We start from the raw sequence: 16,123 nt of genomic DNA, 5'->3' as shown, positions 1-16,123 counted from the left end.
GCGGGGGGGGACCCCACTGGTGTCGTTAAGAGTGTGGATGTTGGTGAGCGAATGAAGGATACAAGCTGGGATGTGTGAGTGCGGTGCGTTGTCGCAAGTTAAAAGACATTGTTGTCGCTTGGCGAGACTTTTGAGTGCGGTGGACCACCTCCACCCAGAGCAGTTTGGTCAGTTTCCCACGGTCGGATCAACCACTGTTGGTCTGTGGCACTCGATGTGGCACTGGTCTGTCTACCTGGCAGCCTTGTTCCATGAGCGCCACAAAATGATACGGGAAAAGAATGCATCGGAATGAATATGCAAGGCATGTATCTAGGCCGATTCGTAGTAATGGAATTCCTGCAGAGTTTGTGGGGGTGTTTGAAGCACCGTTGTGCGGGCGGACAAGCCTACGGTGATGCCGAAATGCGGCGGCGCTTGCGGGATGCCGCCGTGTCGCCAACTTGCGAGACGCGCGGCTTGCGAGCAGCCTTGACCTTGTAGCCTTCGCTGGGGGTGATGACGGCGTCCGGCTTGATGCAGTGCCAAACCCAGTCATGAGAGACTACCCAGGCAAAGGGAGATATGCCTTTGTTCTTGAGGAGTTCAAGGTGGTGAGGGAGGGTGGCACCGACACCTGCATCCAGAGGGAGAACGATGACACTGGCGTTCTGTTTCGAGTCCATTCGGCCTCCGTTCATCTGACACTGTCAACACGGGTCCTGCTGCCTTCAAACTCACTTTGATTATCTCTTCCAGCCAGGGGAAGGGGTCATCGAGGTAGAATGTGACTGGGCCATTGTCGAGCTTGAACAGTCCAGATCCTACAGGCTCGTCGAGGGATAGACCAGAAAAAGATAAGGACTCGCTCGGGGATCGAGGGTGGCGGCCAAGAAGCATCGGGGACTCCTCGCCCAGAGGAGCGGGCCACTCATCATCAAAGACAACAGCAGTCGCCTGCTCGTACTCTGGCTGGTCGATGGGGTCTGGTAGTGCTTCGGTAGAGACTGCTTCGGCAGTGAGCTCCTCGGCAGTGGCAGCAGACCATGCAATGTCCGGCTCTCTCTCCGTCTCGAGGTCCATCGGGGCACTAGCTTGAGAGGCATTGTCGTCCTGTTCGACCTTTACGCGTGTAACGGTGTCGCTAACCACGCGAGTAGGTGCCCATGAGTCTTGAGCATGAACTCGGGTATGGGTGGCAACTTCGGCGGCATCGGTGGCCGGTGCCAGGGCTTCGGTGTCCGAATTCTGTTCGGCACCGGATTGAGATTGATCGTGAGGCTCGATCTTTGCACTGGCAGCGCCGGAATCCACCGATAGTTGGGGCGGAGCCTCCTCACCGTGGGGCTCAGATGGCTCGATGGGCTCGAGTTTGACTTTGCTGATAGTCGGCTGGGACTGGGAGAGACTGCCTGCCGACTCGACGAACGTGCGTTCTGTGGGGTTGGCAGTGACGTCTCGGCCAGTTGGCAGAACTGGGAGAGGTGGGTCACAGGAGAACGTATGAGTTGTGCGGGTAGCTTCGGGACGATCATTGCTGAGTGCTCCTGGTGACTCGGATGAGCGGGAAGCTGTCGTCATGTTGGCAGAAGCTACCGAGGAGTAGACACCACGAGGAGGGATGCTGTCGTAGCCGCCGCGAGACTGGATGTCGTCGTAGCCATCACGACGTGGGTTGTTGTCGAATGGCCTCACCGGCGGGCTGGAAAGAGGAGGATCGGAACGGCGCACTGGAAGCGAGTCGCCTCGACTGCCCCACGTGCGGTGACGGGGTGGCGTCCTTGGACGGCGATTGTGGTAGTTGACCCATTCTGAGCGATACCGGTCATCGAGGTCCTCGCGGTACTCGCGCTCCCCGCGATCCCCACGATCCTCGCGCGTTACAACAGCAGTGCTGCGGTGGAACTCGGTGCGAGTCAGGAAAGCCCCAACGTCGTCCGACTGGCGCTGGGTTGTAGGGTTTGACCAAGGAAGACGCGAATCCCCGACGCGGGCACGTTGCAGATGCGCCGATGGGGCTAAACGAGGGCCAGTTAAGTCGTTGAGTCGTGTGCGCTCTTGCTCCGTGGCCGAGGTCGACTGGTCGGCACGCGAACCATCGAGCTGTGAGTGCGCACGCTGGCTTCCGGATGTAGACGAGAGAAGGATTCCGAAGTGACCGCTTTGCATGTCAGTGTCAAGAACAACAACAGGATCTTCAGGGGCTGGGAAAAGACTCACAAAAGCTGCTTTCCGTTGTAGGGTGGATTCTCACGATGGCCGAGGAGGCGGCCCGCACGCTTGCAGTCTTCTAGCCACTCCCGATCGACGACAACAACACCCCTGGCCTTGTGCAAGTGCCCGCCCATCGTGAACTCGAGAAGGATGTCGTTGAGACCCCAGTGTGCAAATGAGCTCGGCGTTGGTGTGTGGTAGACGGGATAAGTGTCCAAGCGGTGCTTCGAGCGCTCTTGGTCGGGGACGTGGACGACGACGTGCGTGACGTCTTTGCTGAAGGGGTTCCTGACAGTGTCGCCACCCAAGTCCTTTGCTTGTCAGTTGTGCTTTGGGCTGGCCGGTTTGCTCACCTTGATGAGGCTTAAGTCGCGGTAGAGGTGATGATTGTCGCGGTTCTGAATGTAGAAAGCGAGGTTTCGAAAGAGGTAACTTGTGGGTTGGCGTCCTGGAGGACGAGGTTGTGGGTGTGTTGTCATTGCGCCGGTTGAAGAAAGTGAGAGAAGGAGAGAAGTAGAGAATGAGAGAAGAAGAGGAGTGAAAATGAATGTGTGAGAGAGTCGACGCGGGGCGGTGCGCCGGTGCGCGTGTTGAGTGACGCGCCGCGGTGACGCGCCAGGTGACGTGTTAGGGGCGATGATCGACAACAGTAGCCAAACAAGCAAGTGAGCATGCACGTACAGTACCAACAAGACCTCTTTGGGCAGTGGTTGAGCGAACGCCCGTATGCACGAATGTAGCAGCTTGTAGAGGCGAATGGCAGCAGGTGCGGTGGGGAGTGTGGAGTGGGGTGAGAGAGACGCTTAAGAGATTCAGTGCGAGAGATGTAGGGTCGCCACCGCCGCTGGTACAGTACCAACACCACCACCACTTACTACCACCACTACCACCACTACCACCACTACCGACACCGACAGCTGCCCGATCATGCCCGCCAGCTCCCGCATCCTCCATGGTATGGGATTCTACGTTTCCGTCGACCTCGTTGAGCCAGAGCGCGCCCTCCAAATCGTCCGTGAAATCCGCGTGAGTATAGTTTGGTGGGAGTTTCGCTCACGGCGAAGGACATGACGGGGCGCACCTTCAAGGACCCCCTTGACCGCCGCGTCACACACATCATCGTGGACATTCCGCACGACGATGCCTGGGACCAGCGAGAGTCTGTTTCGCTCCCCGACATCCACTATGGCCCCGACGCGAATGGCCGCTGGGACATGTTCAACCTCATGGGCCGCTTTGCGCGTCCGGACTCCGGCGTGATCGTCCTGCCTCTCCAGTGGCTCCGGGCCTGTCAGGAGCAGCAGCGTTTTGTGGGCAGCGGAGTGAACGAGCCCGAGTATGGCGGATTCCGTATCCTGTGAGTTCAAGTCTTGGGTCACCATCATCATGTGCCGCGTTCCATCTCACCTGACACCACGGGCTACCCAGCATCTGGATCGACCCCACCGCCGACCCCAACGACTGGGAGGACGTTGACGAGTACGACCCGGTCCCCGCCTCCTCCGACAGCGACAGCATGAGTTCTGATAATTCAATGTCTTGGGCGTACAGTTAGGCGGTTTGTTTAGTTTCATGCATATGTATGGTCACTGCTTCTTATTGTAGGCCTGGATGGCTTCGTGAGTTGCTGGGTCGACAAACACGTCGGCGAAGACGTCGATGCTGATGTCGATGGCCTCCTTCAATGGCGTGTTCATCCACATCTCGTTGAGCTCCTTCTGGGCCTTCATAGCGACTGGGCTGAGGTCGGTGACCTTGGCAAGGAGGTGTGCCGCGGCAGCTTGCAGGCCGCCGCTTTCCTCGCCGCCGACGGCGTTGACAAAGTGCCGTCCGAGATGCTCGATCGGGTAAACGTCTCCAATGAGAAGCATCTCCTTGGCGAGGGACAGACCGACGTGATCGCGGAGTAGCGCGGCGTCAAGGACGCTGGGGATGCCGACCTTTGTCTCGGGCAGGCCGACCTTGGTGCCGGGCAGCGCAACGCGCAAGTCGGCAGCGAGCGCCATCTCGAACCCCGCGCCGAGGCAGTACCCGTGCATGAGCACAGCGGTGGGCTTGGGCGAGACGCGCAGGGAGCCGACCGCACGGCCGACCTTGGCAATGACCTCTCGCGCGCCGGCGCGGTCGAGACCGGCAAAGGCGTGCGTGTTCATCCCGGCGCAGAACGCGCGGCCAGCTCCTTGCAGCGCGATGGCGCGGATCGCGGGGTCGCTTGATGCCGACTCGACCGCCTTGGCGAGATCATCGAGGTCGCGGACGGCCAGTGCGTTGAGCGACTTGGGGCGGTTGAGAGTGATCCAGCGGATGCGGTCGCGGTCCTCGACCTGGAGGGTTGACTCGGCGGCTGCGGCGGAGTAGGAGCGGGTGCCGCGGCGGATTGAAGCGATAGTTGCTCGTGGGAGGGTGTATGCGCGCATGCTTGTCGAGCTCAAAGCGTTGAGAACAGTCCAACGCGAAGAGCAGCAAGGATAGGTGTGTTGTGCGTCGTGTGTCTCACGTCGCCGGTCGTCTCGCGTCTCGGCCACTCCGTGCATGACATCAGTGGACCGGAACCGCCGAAAGCCGGTCGCCGGCCACTGGTGTAAGCGGGCGAGTTGTAGTGTGATAGGCGCCATTAGGATTTCGGCGGCGTTCATTAGACACCCCAGAGCTGGGCTTGCTAATGGGTGGCGCGTGCCGCTCGTTCGGTTCAGAGGAGGAGCAAAAAGCAAAAAGACGAGTTCCTGTTCTGGCTTGATCCGTTTCACTTTGCTTCCTGTTTGGCAAGGGGTGCACCAATTAACCTATGGCGTTTTACCACCCCACACTCTGGCACTTCTTTTTGCTTGGGCTCTTTGTGATCACCGGGCCAGCGCGTCCTCCCATTGGCACAATTCTCACAGACGGGCCCTGATTTAAATAGCTAAGTTGGCATCTTAACCACTAAACCAGACGAACTTTTCTGGAACTCGTTACTTTATGTGTTGGTTTCGCACACGGTTTGCATGCATATAAACTACACTTGACGCAAAGTGGCAATCGAGCCCCTTCAGTACATTAGCATGCATACCGTCCTCTGAAGCGTGAATCCCTCGCCTTGTCCCGCCTCGCCTTTGCAACGGGACGCGGCAGCCAGCCACATGCAAGCCCCAGAGGTGGCACAGTGAGACCTCTCGACGCAGCCCTCGACGCCTTTGACTTCTCTCAAGCCAATCAATCCATCAGTCACACAACCGTCGTGGAGAGGACATTGGTAACACCTTACATGCAGGGTGATTGTACAGGGTGGCGAGACAGATGGCTGGATCCAGCGCTAGAAGGAAACAGTGATAAGTGATGTCGATGCCTACTCGACCTCCCCTTCGAAGGGCACCCAAAAGTCTTCAAAGACCACGTCGAACAGCTTGTTGTAACACGGTGTGTGTCGCTGGTTGAAGTGGTCATAAGGGTGGGTCGCAGAGATCTATCGTCGTCAGCGACATTGAACCATCAGGGCTGGACTCACCGCCACGCCGCATCGGTAGCAGAAGTGGGTCCGGCACTGGTGGCACGTCATATGGTTGCAGCCCTCGCTCTTCTCGATGATGGACTTGCAGCCCGGGCAGGCCGTCGCGTTGGCTTTTGCCCACTCTTGCAGAAGTTGATGTAATTCATGATCGCGGACAAGCGCCATGAGTGCGTCGGTATTTCGAGGTCCTAGGCGCTGGCGGATGGCCTCACGTCCCTCCTCGTCGGCGTCCAGGTACTCGCGGACAGCCTGCTCAGCATCCTTGATGCTGCAGCCAGTGGTGACACCATGCCAGGTAGAGCGGCACATGATGCAGAACACCATCTCGCATCGTGGGCACTGGCGGAAGTTGTCCCACCGAGAGGCAACAGAGATAGCGTCGTCATGTGACGACTTGGAGGAGGGAACATCACATTTGCCAATGTCGAGCCGAATGACCTTGTGCGCGCCCTGTGCCGACTGCGCCAGATCGTGTGTCGCTGTATCCGAAGGAGGTGGAACTGGAGCTTGACACTTCTCGTGAGGGCAGAAGGTGTACAGAGGGTCTGAGCGTTGAGCATGGGCGCGCGCTAGATCACCACTGACCTGTCTCGATTAAGCGCTTGGCACTCAGAGTGTGCCATCGCTTCACCAGCTCGGAGCCGACAACCGACTCAACCACAGCGGCAGTGATTCCATCACTCCTGTTGTCATCAAACACTGCGGCAGCATGTTCGACGGGCCGAGCGGCTCGAGCCTTGACGCAGTCGACACTGGGGCAGGCGACGTTGGTTAACGTGCCCTCTTGAATAGCCAGCGCCCAGAACCCATGGAGGCAAGAGTGACAGAAGACGCAGCCGCATACAGGTAACTGGACGCAGCTGCGCCCCTTCCTGTCCCCGAAACAGATCGCGCATGGGTGGGCAGCACCCTCGAAGTCGACCCGTGAGGTTGCCGCATCGTTGCTCTTGAGCAGGAGATGGTATGTGGACGTGGTCAATGTCGGTGGTGTGGGTAAACTGGGATCTTAGCGCCGCTCGACCTCCAAGCACCTTTGACTCACCTTAACAAGCCGCTGCTCAAGAGGCCCAAGTCGGTGAGAAACTCGGAGGACGTGACCCAGTCAAACCACGTCCACAGAACCCCAAGTCCCTCTCCAGCTGCGTCGCGCTCACTGGTCCATATGGCCGCTAACCGTTCCTGGACCTTGCTCAGCATGCGATTGCTGAGCCAGCCGCCAGGTCCGTCGTGCTTTGGGATCTTAGCCCGGAGGGAGACGACACGTGGGGGCTTGGTGGAGGGGTATCCTGGCGGTAAGACGACGCGGGCTGATAACGCGGGCAGGTGCGCGAGCTCCAGGCTCGCGGCGGTGCTCGTCGAGGCCGGGTTGGATACAGCCGATGTCAGGACCGTAGGCGTCGCCGCAGGAAGGTCGACGGGGATAGATAACGTGACGGTGTGGCTTCCTGTGCTGGAGTCGACGCTGTCAATGTTCACAAGGCCGGGGTAGATAGACTTGAAAGACGCGACGAGTCAGCTCAGACTGATCAGAGGCCCGTGGTCAAACTCACCGACAGCGCGGCAATCTCGTCATCTTGGAGAGCGTAGAGCTCGTCGGGCAGCTCCTCGCCGTCACCCGACATGATGCGTCGACGCCGAATCGACTTTCTACCGCGTTCCGAGGGTGATGATGTAGATGCAAGTGAAGTGAGCGCAAAAGTCAGAGTTAATTAGAGAGTCGACGCAGTGTTTGAGCGGCAATGACTCATCGAGTCACGGCTCCGGGTTTGGTCAACTGGGGCTCCACATTTCATCAATTACGTCATCACCGCACTCTCTGTGTGGCGATGAGGCGGTCCACACACACAAACATACGAAACCAAGTCACCCGCTCGCACTCGGCGATCACGCACGCGCTCGCACACAACACACTTTGGACGTACGCACGCCGCGTACAGAATCAACAGATTGTTTGTATCGACTCCCAGTCGGCGAACATCACTCATACGCACTCGTGACACGGCTCCTCTCTCCAAGCGTCTCCCCATATTCCAGCGGCATCCTCCTCTCCTCCCCTCTTCTCCATCCTCATCCAGTGTCACCCGCTACCCCAAACGACCCCACACATCACCCAAGCTCCAAAAATGTCACTCAACCGACTTGAGTCGACTCGCCGTCTTCCCGTCGTTGACAACTTCAAGTCCCAGATGCCCCACTACTTCGCAGGGCTCGTCATCTATGTCCATGACTCGTCTCGCCCGCTAGAAGAGGTGCACTATGACAAGGAGTTCATCCTGGTGAGTTGCTCCTTTCGCGCATCACCGGTCGACTTCCAAGCGTCGAGGTTAGACTCCAGCGGTCTGTGCCCTCGCGTCGACCCTGTATACCCCCGCCGCTAGTATCTACACTCGTCTCATCGCTCTATGTACCATTGACGCCGTCTCGTCTCCAAGTGCTAACATGACCCAGCGGCACGGTGGCGAACTCGCAACCAGCCCCGTCGAGCCCAACGTCACCCACATCGTAGTCGACCCCCACGCAGTCGAAACCAAGGCGGACAGCAACGCGTTTTCCGCTCCGAACTTCAGCGCCTCGAATCGACGTGCAGCTCGTTTTACTCCTCCCAACTGGCAGCTGGACGACTTCTTCTTGATCTTCTCTGCGCAAGAGAACCCACCGTTCATTATCGACACCGTCTGGCTGAGGCACTGCGAGAAGGCCAGGATGCTGGTGTTCGAGGACCCTTACGTTGTCAACGGCTCCAAGTAGTGGGCCTGGGGGAGCCTCGGCCCGTCCCCTTGTATCCACTTCCCTTTGATACGCGCCGCGGTGGCGAGTAATGCCACTGTTTTGTTTCAGAAGCATCGCTGGAATATGCCACCGAAGCCTTGCAGTGTTCACTATCACTCCTTTCTTGTCCTGGCAGATCTTTTACATGCCATTCCATTGTTCCCCCCATCATCCTTCATACCGTCACGGCCTATGGGCTAGGGTGGTTGTGGGTGCGAGCCATAAGCAAGCCGAGTCGGACCGTGGCATGGAGTTTGAGTAGGAGACCCGGTTACAAATATGGCTCCTCTCAATTCGCAAAGTGCGCAGCTTTGGCTCCACGGTTCGAGTCTCCCTCGGACCGAGGGAGTATGGGGTCAGTTCAAGCTGCCCATATTCCCGTTTTGCCTGGGCACACTGTATAAGAGGACAAAATTGGTGAAACTTTTGTTCTGGCCTCTAGCACGGCAGATGACGTAGGCAGCCCAAGTTTTACACAATGCATTCATTCACTTGAGCCAACCCCGCTGGAGAAAGGCCAACGACATACACTACTTGGCAGCTTGCTTCATTCCTCGCGCATGCATGCTAGGTACAGTGCCTACATTTTACACACCTAAGCATGGCCATTGACGACGGGTGACTGGGAGCGGTGACGCTTGCCGAGAGCGCTGCGGTTGTCGGCAGCGGGAGGCTCAGTGGGGCGAGAGAAAACCTTGTGCGTGTCGACAGGGCGACGCTTGCCACTGTAGCCGCTACGGAAGACCTAGTCGGCAGAAAGGGCCACGGTGAGCCCGCCCTTCTGACCAGCCTCGATCTGCTCGATAAGGCGCGTGTCGGCGTAGCTCTCGGGGGACTGGCCAACGTCGAGGTCGAAAATGAAGAAGAAGGCATCCTTCTCGCCACCGATGCAACCGCCGTGAGCCTAAGGGGTTCGGCTGTGTCCATAGAAAGCACAACGTACCAAGATGAAGTCCTCGACCACCTTGTTGCGGCTAGGGATGGGGAACTTGAGGGAGATGTCGTTGTACTTGAACACCTGCGGGGCAGCGGGCGGGTTACCGTCTTCCTGCTTGACGGCCCCCGCCGGCCTCACAGCACGCGAGCCACCTGTGCCTATCGATGCCCTTGGGGGGCGAAGCACTGTTGCCGATGTTGTGCTTGACACACAGGTAGTAGGCTGCGTGGCCCTTGGCGAGGGCCTCAGTGCTCTGGAGCGGGCTTCCGTGCTGGGGAACACTGCGAGCTTGACGGTGGCACGGTAGAGGACGTGAACCTGGCCGTGGGTGTCCTTCTGCTGGGAATGAACGTGGTACGACGCAGGTGGGAGTCCGTTGTCGTGGAGGTACGCCTTGAGGAGGTTGGGAGCGTTCTCGACGGTGAGACGGAGGTTCTGGGTCGCAGCGGCGCGGTTCGACATGGTGGCGGGCTGGTGCTGTTGCTGGGGTATGCGTAAAGAGGGGATGAGGTGGATGGCTTAAGCACTTGCAGGAAGTGAAGATTTTGTGTGGTGGGTAAGAGTGCGAACAACGCGGCCAGCTGGATCTGTCTGACAGATGGCCAGCGGGGCGAGTGTGGCACACACGACACGCACCGCTACCTGTGTGTGTCAGTTTCGTGTGGACCACTTCAGGGCTCCCTTCTCGCCGTTGTCAGGCTGGCTGACACACATATGAGGCTGACACACAACTCAGAGCATAGATTGCATCGAGATGATAGTACTAGGTCGTTGGGGGTATTTGGAGCGACTATGGCTATGTACAGGCTCCTACAGCTATGTGGTATAGGACCGCTGCGTGCGGGATAAAGACTGGCGCGGGTAGAAACAGGGAAGCAGGGAGGTGGGTGAAGTTCCTCAATAGCAAGCGAATATAGACAATGGGAAACGGGGGTTTGGCTTTAGCCAGCGCCGGTGTGCGCAGAGACAGGCTGTACGATCAGCAGCGCTCGCGCTTGACGTTCTTCTTGACTGGCTCATCGGGAGCACGGCCCGCCTTCTTGATCGTGCTTCCCTTCGGTTCCGACTTGGCGGGCGGGGACGCGGGGTCGGTCTTCTCTACCTTGACGACAGCCTCCTTCTCCTTGGTGGTCTCAGTGCCCGCCGCTCCACCACGAGCCGACTGAGGACCGGCAACAACCGGAGGGACCTTGGTGGGCCTGGCCTGCTTCGGGATGAGGTCGCTCCTCTTGCGCTCGACCACCTCGGTGAAGGTTGGGAGGGGCGGCTTCGAAGGGGGGAGCGAGAAGCGCACCTTTTTAGCCGGGCGCTGGGGCGGGGTTGGGGAGCGAGAGCCGCTCGAGGACGGCCCGGGCATGAAAAGCGGCTCCTTGATCCGGGCAGGACGCGCGACCTCTTGGAAAGGATCGTCCTCGGAGTCACACTCGGAGCCGCCGTCGGCATCCCACGCACCTGCCGCGGTAGCTACACTTGGGCGGAGGCTGGGGCCTGCCGCCTCCGGCGCACGCAAATGGGTCTGCCTCAACACAGATTCGGCAAGGTCTTTCCTCCGAGGTTTCTTGTTGTGGAAGACCAGGAGTTTCCTCGGCGGAAACAGAGGTCCCGGAGGCCTGGAGGGCGCGGGTGAGTAATCCGGCCACGTTTCCTCGGCGCCAGCACGACTGCCGTTCGCCGAGTGAGGAGGGAAAGAGGCCAACGCGGCAGCTGATGCGGACGCGCCGTGGGCACCAGACAGACTGACGCTAGCCGAGGGAGGAGGAGCCGAAGGCGACGCAGAAGACGCTGCGGCCGTTCGGCGTGTCTGCATATGCAGCTCAGCCTCCTGCAGTGTGGAACTGCTGGTTTGGCCAAGGGCGCTTTCAATGACTTTGTCCCTCTTCTTCTGGTTTGCAGCGACGACAGCCTGGGGGGTTCGCGGGAGCTTGCCGTGGACACGCCATCCACCGAACGGTATGCCGCTTGCCTTCAGTTCGGTTCGGCCTTCAGCCGCACAGGCCTCTAGCCAACGCCAGTGAAGCACGGGAACTGGAACTTTACGCTCCCCGATGAGAGTTACAGCTCCGCGGCTCGGTGCGTAGTGTCGCAGTAGAGTCTCCAGATCCCAGAAGATTGGGTTTGTGGGAGGCGCGAAGGTTGATTCGTCGATGGGATGTTGGAAGCCAGCCACGCCAGCCACGGGATTGTCAAAGTTGGGCACACAGACGATAATGTGTGTAATGCCAGCATGGCTAAGACTGTCTACGATCCTGCCACCGTTTTTCTGTTCGTCATGCGTCAGCACCTAGCTGTGGCCTGGTCTTAAGAGGCCATCTACTCACGTAGATGATTGAATTAATGGTGAGCAAGTCGGGATTGGCACACCTTTGGACGAAGAACGTGGCCCCCTTGAAGGTTCGGGTCATCGGATTGGCCATACGATCGCTGCGCTTGTTCGCTTGCATGCTCGCCGGGGGACGCTAAGACATGGTGCTTGTTGTGGTGTGGATGGTGGTGAATGTGAAAGAGAGCGACCAACGGGAAGAAGAAGTAGAGCGGGTTGACTGAGCGCGGTGGCCTTATAAGGTGCATGGGCCATCCGCCGCGCGGAGGGGGCGGGGGGGTGGGGGGGGGGGGGGCAGGTAGCACGCGCACACGACCTAAAGCTCGAGCGTTGGATGTGTGGATGTGGATGTGGATGTGTGTACGGCCAATCCAGGGCAGAGATGCCGTCTTGCGGCCAACTCGTGTAACCTGCACCGCCGCACACACACGGCGCGAAGGCATTGGGAGTTGATTGAGGTGCGGATTGTACACGGATGGGTGGTGGTGGCGCAGGGCCAGGGGAAGGTGAGGGGACAGGTTAGCGGAATAACACACCGCGCCAGTGTCCACTGCATGTTTGATCGGGTTGACGAGGTTCATTGCCAGCATTCCCATAGTCGTGAGCAGTGAGTTGGAGACACCATTGCCATGCTCTGAAGGGCATTCTCTGCCACTCGCCCGCGTAAGCCCCTTATACGCATGTTGGTCACGTCTTGGATGCTCTTGTGTCAACCCTGCGAGCACCGATGCACGATGACCAGTCGCCTCGGGGGTTGAGGTGAATGGAATCCACTCTGGGGCAAGTGCGCCGCCGAGCAAGTGATAACCAAGTGCCAACCTTCTTGTCACTCGTATGACTGCGTCGCATAGTGGGCCAGAGGGTTCACTCACAAGGGGGGATACGCACAAGGGGGGACCTACACCATGGGGAAACTATGCGTGCATGAAGAGCTGAAGTTCGAATCCCTGTCGGGCCATGAATACGAGGCATCAGATCCCAACTCGAACAATGACATCCTCTGGATGGGGGGGAAATCTGGAAACTCTCTAGAAAGTACCTTTTGCATGCCGCTCGTCATTTGGCATGAGCATCATCAGTTGTTCAGTTGGGTGGACTAGCTAGGACCAAACGCAAGTGAATCCCGGCCTGACCGCCCGGGAGGGAGGCCACAAACAGGGGGGTGCCCGATATTCGGGAACTATGTATGGAGCCCTGAACTAGAGTATAGACGACGCGGGCGGGCTCGACCATGTGGGAGCGGCCGCGCCGGCCGGGAGAAGCGTGTAAGAGATGGTGTCGTTACGAAACTGAGAGATTGAAGTGAGTTTGAAGGAAAAAGACAAGGGCATTGGGTGGGTGGGCGCAGAAACGTCTCGTCGCTGGAACGAGCTGTGGCGAGGAGGAGAGAGAATGGAAGGATGCAAGATGATAGATGCAGTTGTGCCTCCATTGTCCTCGCTCCTACGCCCATGGGCACTCACGTGACGTGGACCGCGCCATTCCCCAGAGCAGATGATAAGCAATGCCCAGCAAACCCGGCAGGATGATTGTGTGGTGTAGTGGGCAGGCAGGGGCTAGCACAAGGGGGCAATCACACAGTGGGGGACTCACACAAGGGGGACTACACCAGCAGGACGGCGCCCGTTCGATTCCCTGTCAGACCGCGACATCTGATCCCAAAAATCGAGCCTGACATCTTTGGACTCCGTGTGCCAAGATGGGGGGGAAAATTCTAGAAAGTACCTCTGGCGAAACCTTTTGTTATGTAGTATTCTTGTATCGATACCTTTGTGATCCTAATTGGAACCTTTTGTTGTCCCGGAGGGCCATTCGGACACACCGCCCTCCAGCACCCCTTCTTGATGGTATGCAACTTCTATTGTACGAGCTGCATGGACTATGGGCTCCTACCGACTGCCAAAGCCGCCTCAAGCTAGGCTCGAGACCATGTCTTGTGCGTCTACCCTCCTTAAACCCCGCGGCGACGCTTCGGCGCTGGGGGCATGTTGTGACGGTCTTCGTCGTCAAGGCCCACCCTCATCCCTGCCTCGTCACCTCCAGAGACCGTGCTGCTGACTTGGTCCTCGTGTTCGACCTCCCGGTCGCGTTTGGTGGAGTTGCGTGTTTCAGGCTCGTGGCCGTAGTCGTCATCGACCTCGATGGCGTCGCCCTCGCTCTCTTGACCTCCGACGCCTTGACTCGAGGTGTGGATCTTGTATTCCTCAACTTCCTGGCGGTAGCCGTATTGGACACTGTGAAAGACCCATCCCACTGACACTGCCACGATCGGACGGTCCGAGTAGCGGCTCTTGATCCGCTCCAGGAGCTCGAGGTCGGCTTGGGGGCGGGCTGGCTGGCTGGCGGTGCCGTCGAGAATGAGGAACACGGCGTCTTCCTCCTCAACCAGAATGCCACCGTTGGTCTGAGAATGTGAGCTTTTGAACCGTAAGGGGTACACCTACTTTCAGCAGGCTCTTCACCAACTTATTGTGGCCTGGAACATGGAACGCGAGCGGAGCACCGTTGTACTCGAACACCTTGTCCTGTTCCTCCTCGCCCGGGTCAAGTCCGCCTGGTTGAGTCGGAAGGTATTGCTTGTTCCTCTTCTTGATCCGCTCCTTCGCCTGGCCGCTCACGTTACGGTGAGAACTGTAGCCCAGGTAGGCGGCATGGCCCTTGGCGAGGTTCTTGGTGCTCTGGCGGGCGCTCTTGGCAGTGTACGGGTAACCCGGGAGAGTGAGGTCGCAGCGGTAGAGGGTGTAGACACTGCCATGGGCGTGCTTCGTCTCCGAGGTGATCTTGTAGTGCGGCGGGGGGAGACCCTGGTCTTCGAGGTACTGCTCGAGGCGTTCACAAGACTTTGTGAATTTCAGGCTGCCGTAGGAGGGATTCGGCTTGGACGGCATTCTGGCTGCCGTCTGCGAAAGCGACGAGGTGAAGCAGACGAAGGGGGTTGATGTGAGCGTTGGATGTGGAGGTAAGCGTTGGGTGTCGACGTGAAACAACGTGAATGTTGACCAACGTGTCGTCTTGCGTTTTTGTCAAAGGAGTGTGTGGGGCGAGAAGCTGCGCGACGCGCACTCAGTCCGCCGCCAGGGTTCGTCGCGCTCCAGTCCACACAAAAGACACACCGCCACAGATGTTGCCACACACGGGGCCCCGGTGGTGTCGATTGAATTATGTGGGGGTACCGGGTATACTTTTCGTCATGACCACCCCGCGCGCCGTGATCTGACCGAGTCTTGGTCGACCAACTCGCGTTCAAAAGATCAACTTTGTTTACACTTCTCTACAACAATAACACGCATCGCCATGGCAGGTGAGCGCAGCTACATCTTCCGCCCAAGTAACAAGCTGACCACCCAGACCACCAGGCAATCTTGGAGGAGGAGTTCGAGGTGCTCGAGTCTATCTTCCCCGACGAGTTTGAGAGTGGGTCCAGCTCCGCCGTTGATCTCGTGCGCCTAAGCTGACACCGCTCAGAGGTCAGCGACAATGAGGTTAGGATACGTGTGGAGCCGGAGGAGGAGGTCACAGGGCACCCATGTATGTACGCGCGCCGTGTTCCTCGCTGACCCCAGTGTCACTCGTGCTCGTGGTCACCTACCCGCCGACATACCCAGACGTGATCCCCGAGCTGGCGCTGGAAGAGATCGACGAGGAGCTGGGCGAGCTGCGCGAGGGCGAGGAGGAGGAAGTCGTGGGCCAGTTGAACCAGATCGTGAGTGCGAGCTACGCGTGCGCGCGAACCCGATACCGTCACCTTGACGTGAGCTCACACATCGCAGGCCGAAGAGTCGCTCGGCATGGCAATGACGTTCACGATCGCAACCGCGGCGCGCGAGGCGCTCTCCGCACTGATCAACTCGCGCAAGGTGCGCGAGCAGGAGGCGGACGAGGCCCGAGCGCGCGCGTACGAGGAGGAGGAGAAGAAGAAGACGCGCGGCACGCCGCTCACGCCGGCGCTGTACTCGAAGTGGAAGGACTCGTTCCGCGCCGAGATGGCCGCCAAGAAGGTCAAGCAACAGGAGGACAGCATCCGTGCGCTGCCGGCCCGCGAGCGCGAGGAGTGGCGCAAGAAGAACGCAAGGGCGAGCGGTGAGTAGAGGTTGCGACCGTCCCGAATCGCGCTGACCTCGCTCCCAGGCCGACAGCTGTTCGAGACGGCCAAGGTCTCGGCCACGTCGGACGAGGCACTGTACGAGGACGGCGAGGCTGTCGACGTGTCCCAGTACACGCGCGAGGAGCGCGACCGCGCCCGCTGGGAGGAGGAGGCCAACGAGGAGAAGGCGGCGCACGTCGCGCTGGACGACTCGGACGACGAGTAGGCGGCCGCTCAGCCCCGCGACGGTACGACTGCATCGACAACATCACTTGCTCATACATGCCTCGAGAGAGGCGACTAATGCATACGGGTTTCACCCCGCCTTCAGCA

The 16,123-nt window shown here is 59.0% G+C and overlaps 8 protein-coding genes across 8 annotated transcripts; 3 read left to right on the top strand and 5 right to left on the bottom strand.

Moving 5' to 3' along the window:
• Window positions 1-389: 389 nt before the first annotated feature.
• Window positions 390-2,672, bottom strand: LOC62_04G006185 (uncharacterized protein; the record flags this gene model as incomplete). The annotated part of the gene is made up of 4 exons (XM_062772749.1): window positions 390-680; window positions 721-2,140; window positions 2,200-2,504; window positions 2,547-2,672. The coding sequence occupies 4 exons, from the start codon at window positions 2,670-2,672 to the stop codon at window positions 390-392; spliced, it is 2,142 nt and encodes a 713-aa protein (XP_062628733.1).
• A 448-nt stretch (window positions 2,673-3,120) lies between these two features.
• LOC62_04G006184 (uncharacterized protein) lies at window positions 3,121-3,748 on the top strand (the record flags this gene model as incomplete). The annotated part of the gene is made up of 3 exons (XM_062772748.1): window positions 3,121-3,219; window positions 3,258-3,550; window positions 3,622-3,748. The coding sequence occupies 3 exons, from the start codon at window positions 3,121-3,123 to the stop codon at window positions 3,746-3,748; spliced, it is 519 nt and encodes a 172-aa protein (XP_062628732.1).
• Window positions 3,749-3,779: 31 nt separating this feature from the next.
• Window positions 3,780-4,610, bottom strand: Msed_2001_0 (3-hydroxypropionyl-coenzyme A dehydratase; the record flags this gene model as incomplete). The annotated part of the gene is made up of 1 exon (XM_062772747.1): window positions 3,780-4,610. The coding sequence occupies one exon, from the start codon at window positions 4,608-4,610 to the stop codon at window positions 3,780-3,782; it is 831 nt and encodes a 276-aa protein (XP_062628731.1).
• Window positions 4,611-5,419: 809 nt separating this feature from the next.
• itt1 (E3 ubiquitin-protein ligase itt1) lies at window positions 5,420-7,379 on the bottom strand. The gene is made up of 5 exons (XM_062772746.1): window positions 7,231-7,379; window positions 6,723-7,174; window positions 6,266-6,678; window positions 5,678-6,225; window positions 5,420-5,635 (listed from the first exon to the last, which is right to left on the bottom strand). The coding sequence occupies exons 1-5, from the start codon at window positions 7,300-7,302 to the stop codon at window positions 5,519-5,521; spliced, it is 1,602 nt and encodes a 533-aa protein (XP_062628730.1). The 5' UTR covers window positions 7,303-7,379; the 3' UTR covers window positions 5,420-5,518.
• A 424-nt stretch (window positions 7,380-7,803) lies between these two features.
• Window positions 7,804-8,428, top strand: LOC62_04G006181 (uncharacterized protein; the record flags this gene model as incomplete). The annotated part of the gene is made up of 2 exons (XM_062772745.1): window positions 7,804-7,956; window positions 8,009-8,428. The coding sequence occupies 2 exons, from the start codon at window positions 7,804-7,806 to the stop codon at window positions 8,426-8,428; spliced, it is 573 nt and encodes a 190-aa protein (XP_062628729.1).
• A 766-nt stretch (window positions 8,429-9,194) lies between these two features.
• On the bottom strand, window positions 9,195-9,848 carry LOC62_04G006180 (uncharacterized protein; the record flags this gene model as incomplete). The annotated part of the gene is made up of 2 exons (XM_062772744.1): window positions 9,195-9,353; window positions 9,393-9,848. 2 exons carry the CDS (start codon window positions 9,846-9,848, stop codon window positions 9,195-9,197), a joined length of 615 nt encoding a protein of 204 aa, XP_062628728.1.
• A 517-nt stretch (window positions 9,849-10,365) lies between these two features.
• On the bottom strand, window positions 10,366-14,594 carry LOC62_04G006179 (uncharacterized protein; the record flags this gene model as incomplete). Its single annotated transcript, XM_062772743.1, has 3 exons — window positions 10,366-10,695; window positions 13,961-14,110; window positions 14,169-14,594. The coding sequence occupies 3 exons, from the start codon at window positions 14,592-14,594 to the stop codon at window positions 10,366-10,368; spliced, it is 906 nt and encodes a 301-aa protein (XP_062628727.1).
• Window positions 14,595-14,987: 393 nt separating this feature from the next.
• Window positions 14,988-16,062, top strand: SPCC1393.09c (RWD domain-containing protein). The gene is made up of 6 exons (XM_062772742.1): window positions 14,988-15,007; window positions 15,055-15,120; window positions 15,172-15,234; window positions 15,270-15,409; window positions 15,477-15,786; window positions 15,835-16,062. The coding sequence occupies exons 1-6, from the start codon at window positions 15,001-15,003 to the stop codon at window positions 16,014-16,016; spliced, it is 768 nt and encodes a 255-aa protein (XP_062628726.1). The 5' UTR covers window positions 14,988-15,000; the 3' UTR covers window positions 16,017-16,062.
• Window positions 16,063-16,123: the final 61 nt, after the last annotated feature.

The sequence above is a fragment of the Vanrija pseudolonga genome, chromosome 4 (genome assembly GCF_020906515.1).
Source record: "Vanrija pseudolonga chromosome 4, complete sequence".
Taxonomy (NCBI): Eukaryota; Fungi; Basidiomycota; class Tremellomycetes; order Trichosporonales; family Trichosporonaceae; genus Vanrija; species Vanrija pseudolonga.
The sequence above is the reverse complement of the archived record's forward strand: the minus strand, read 5'-3'. Positions and strand labels throughout refer to the sequence as shown.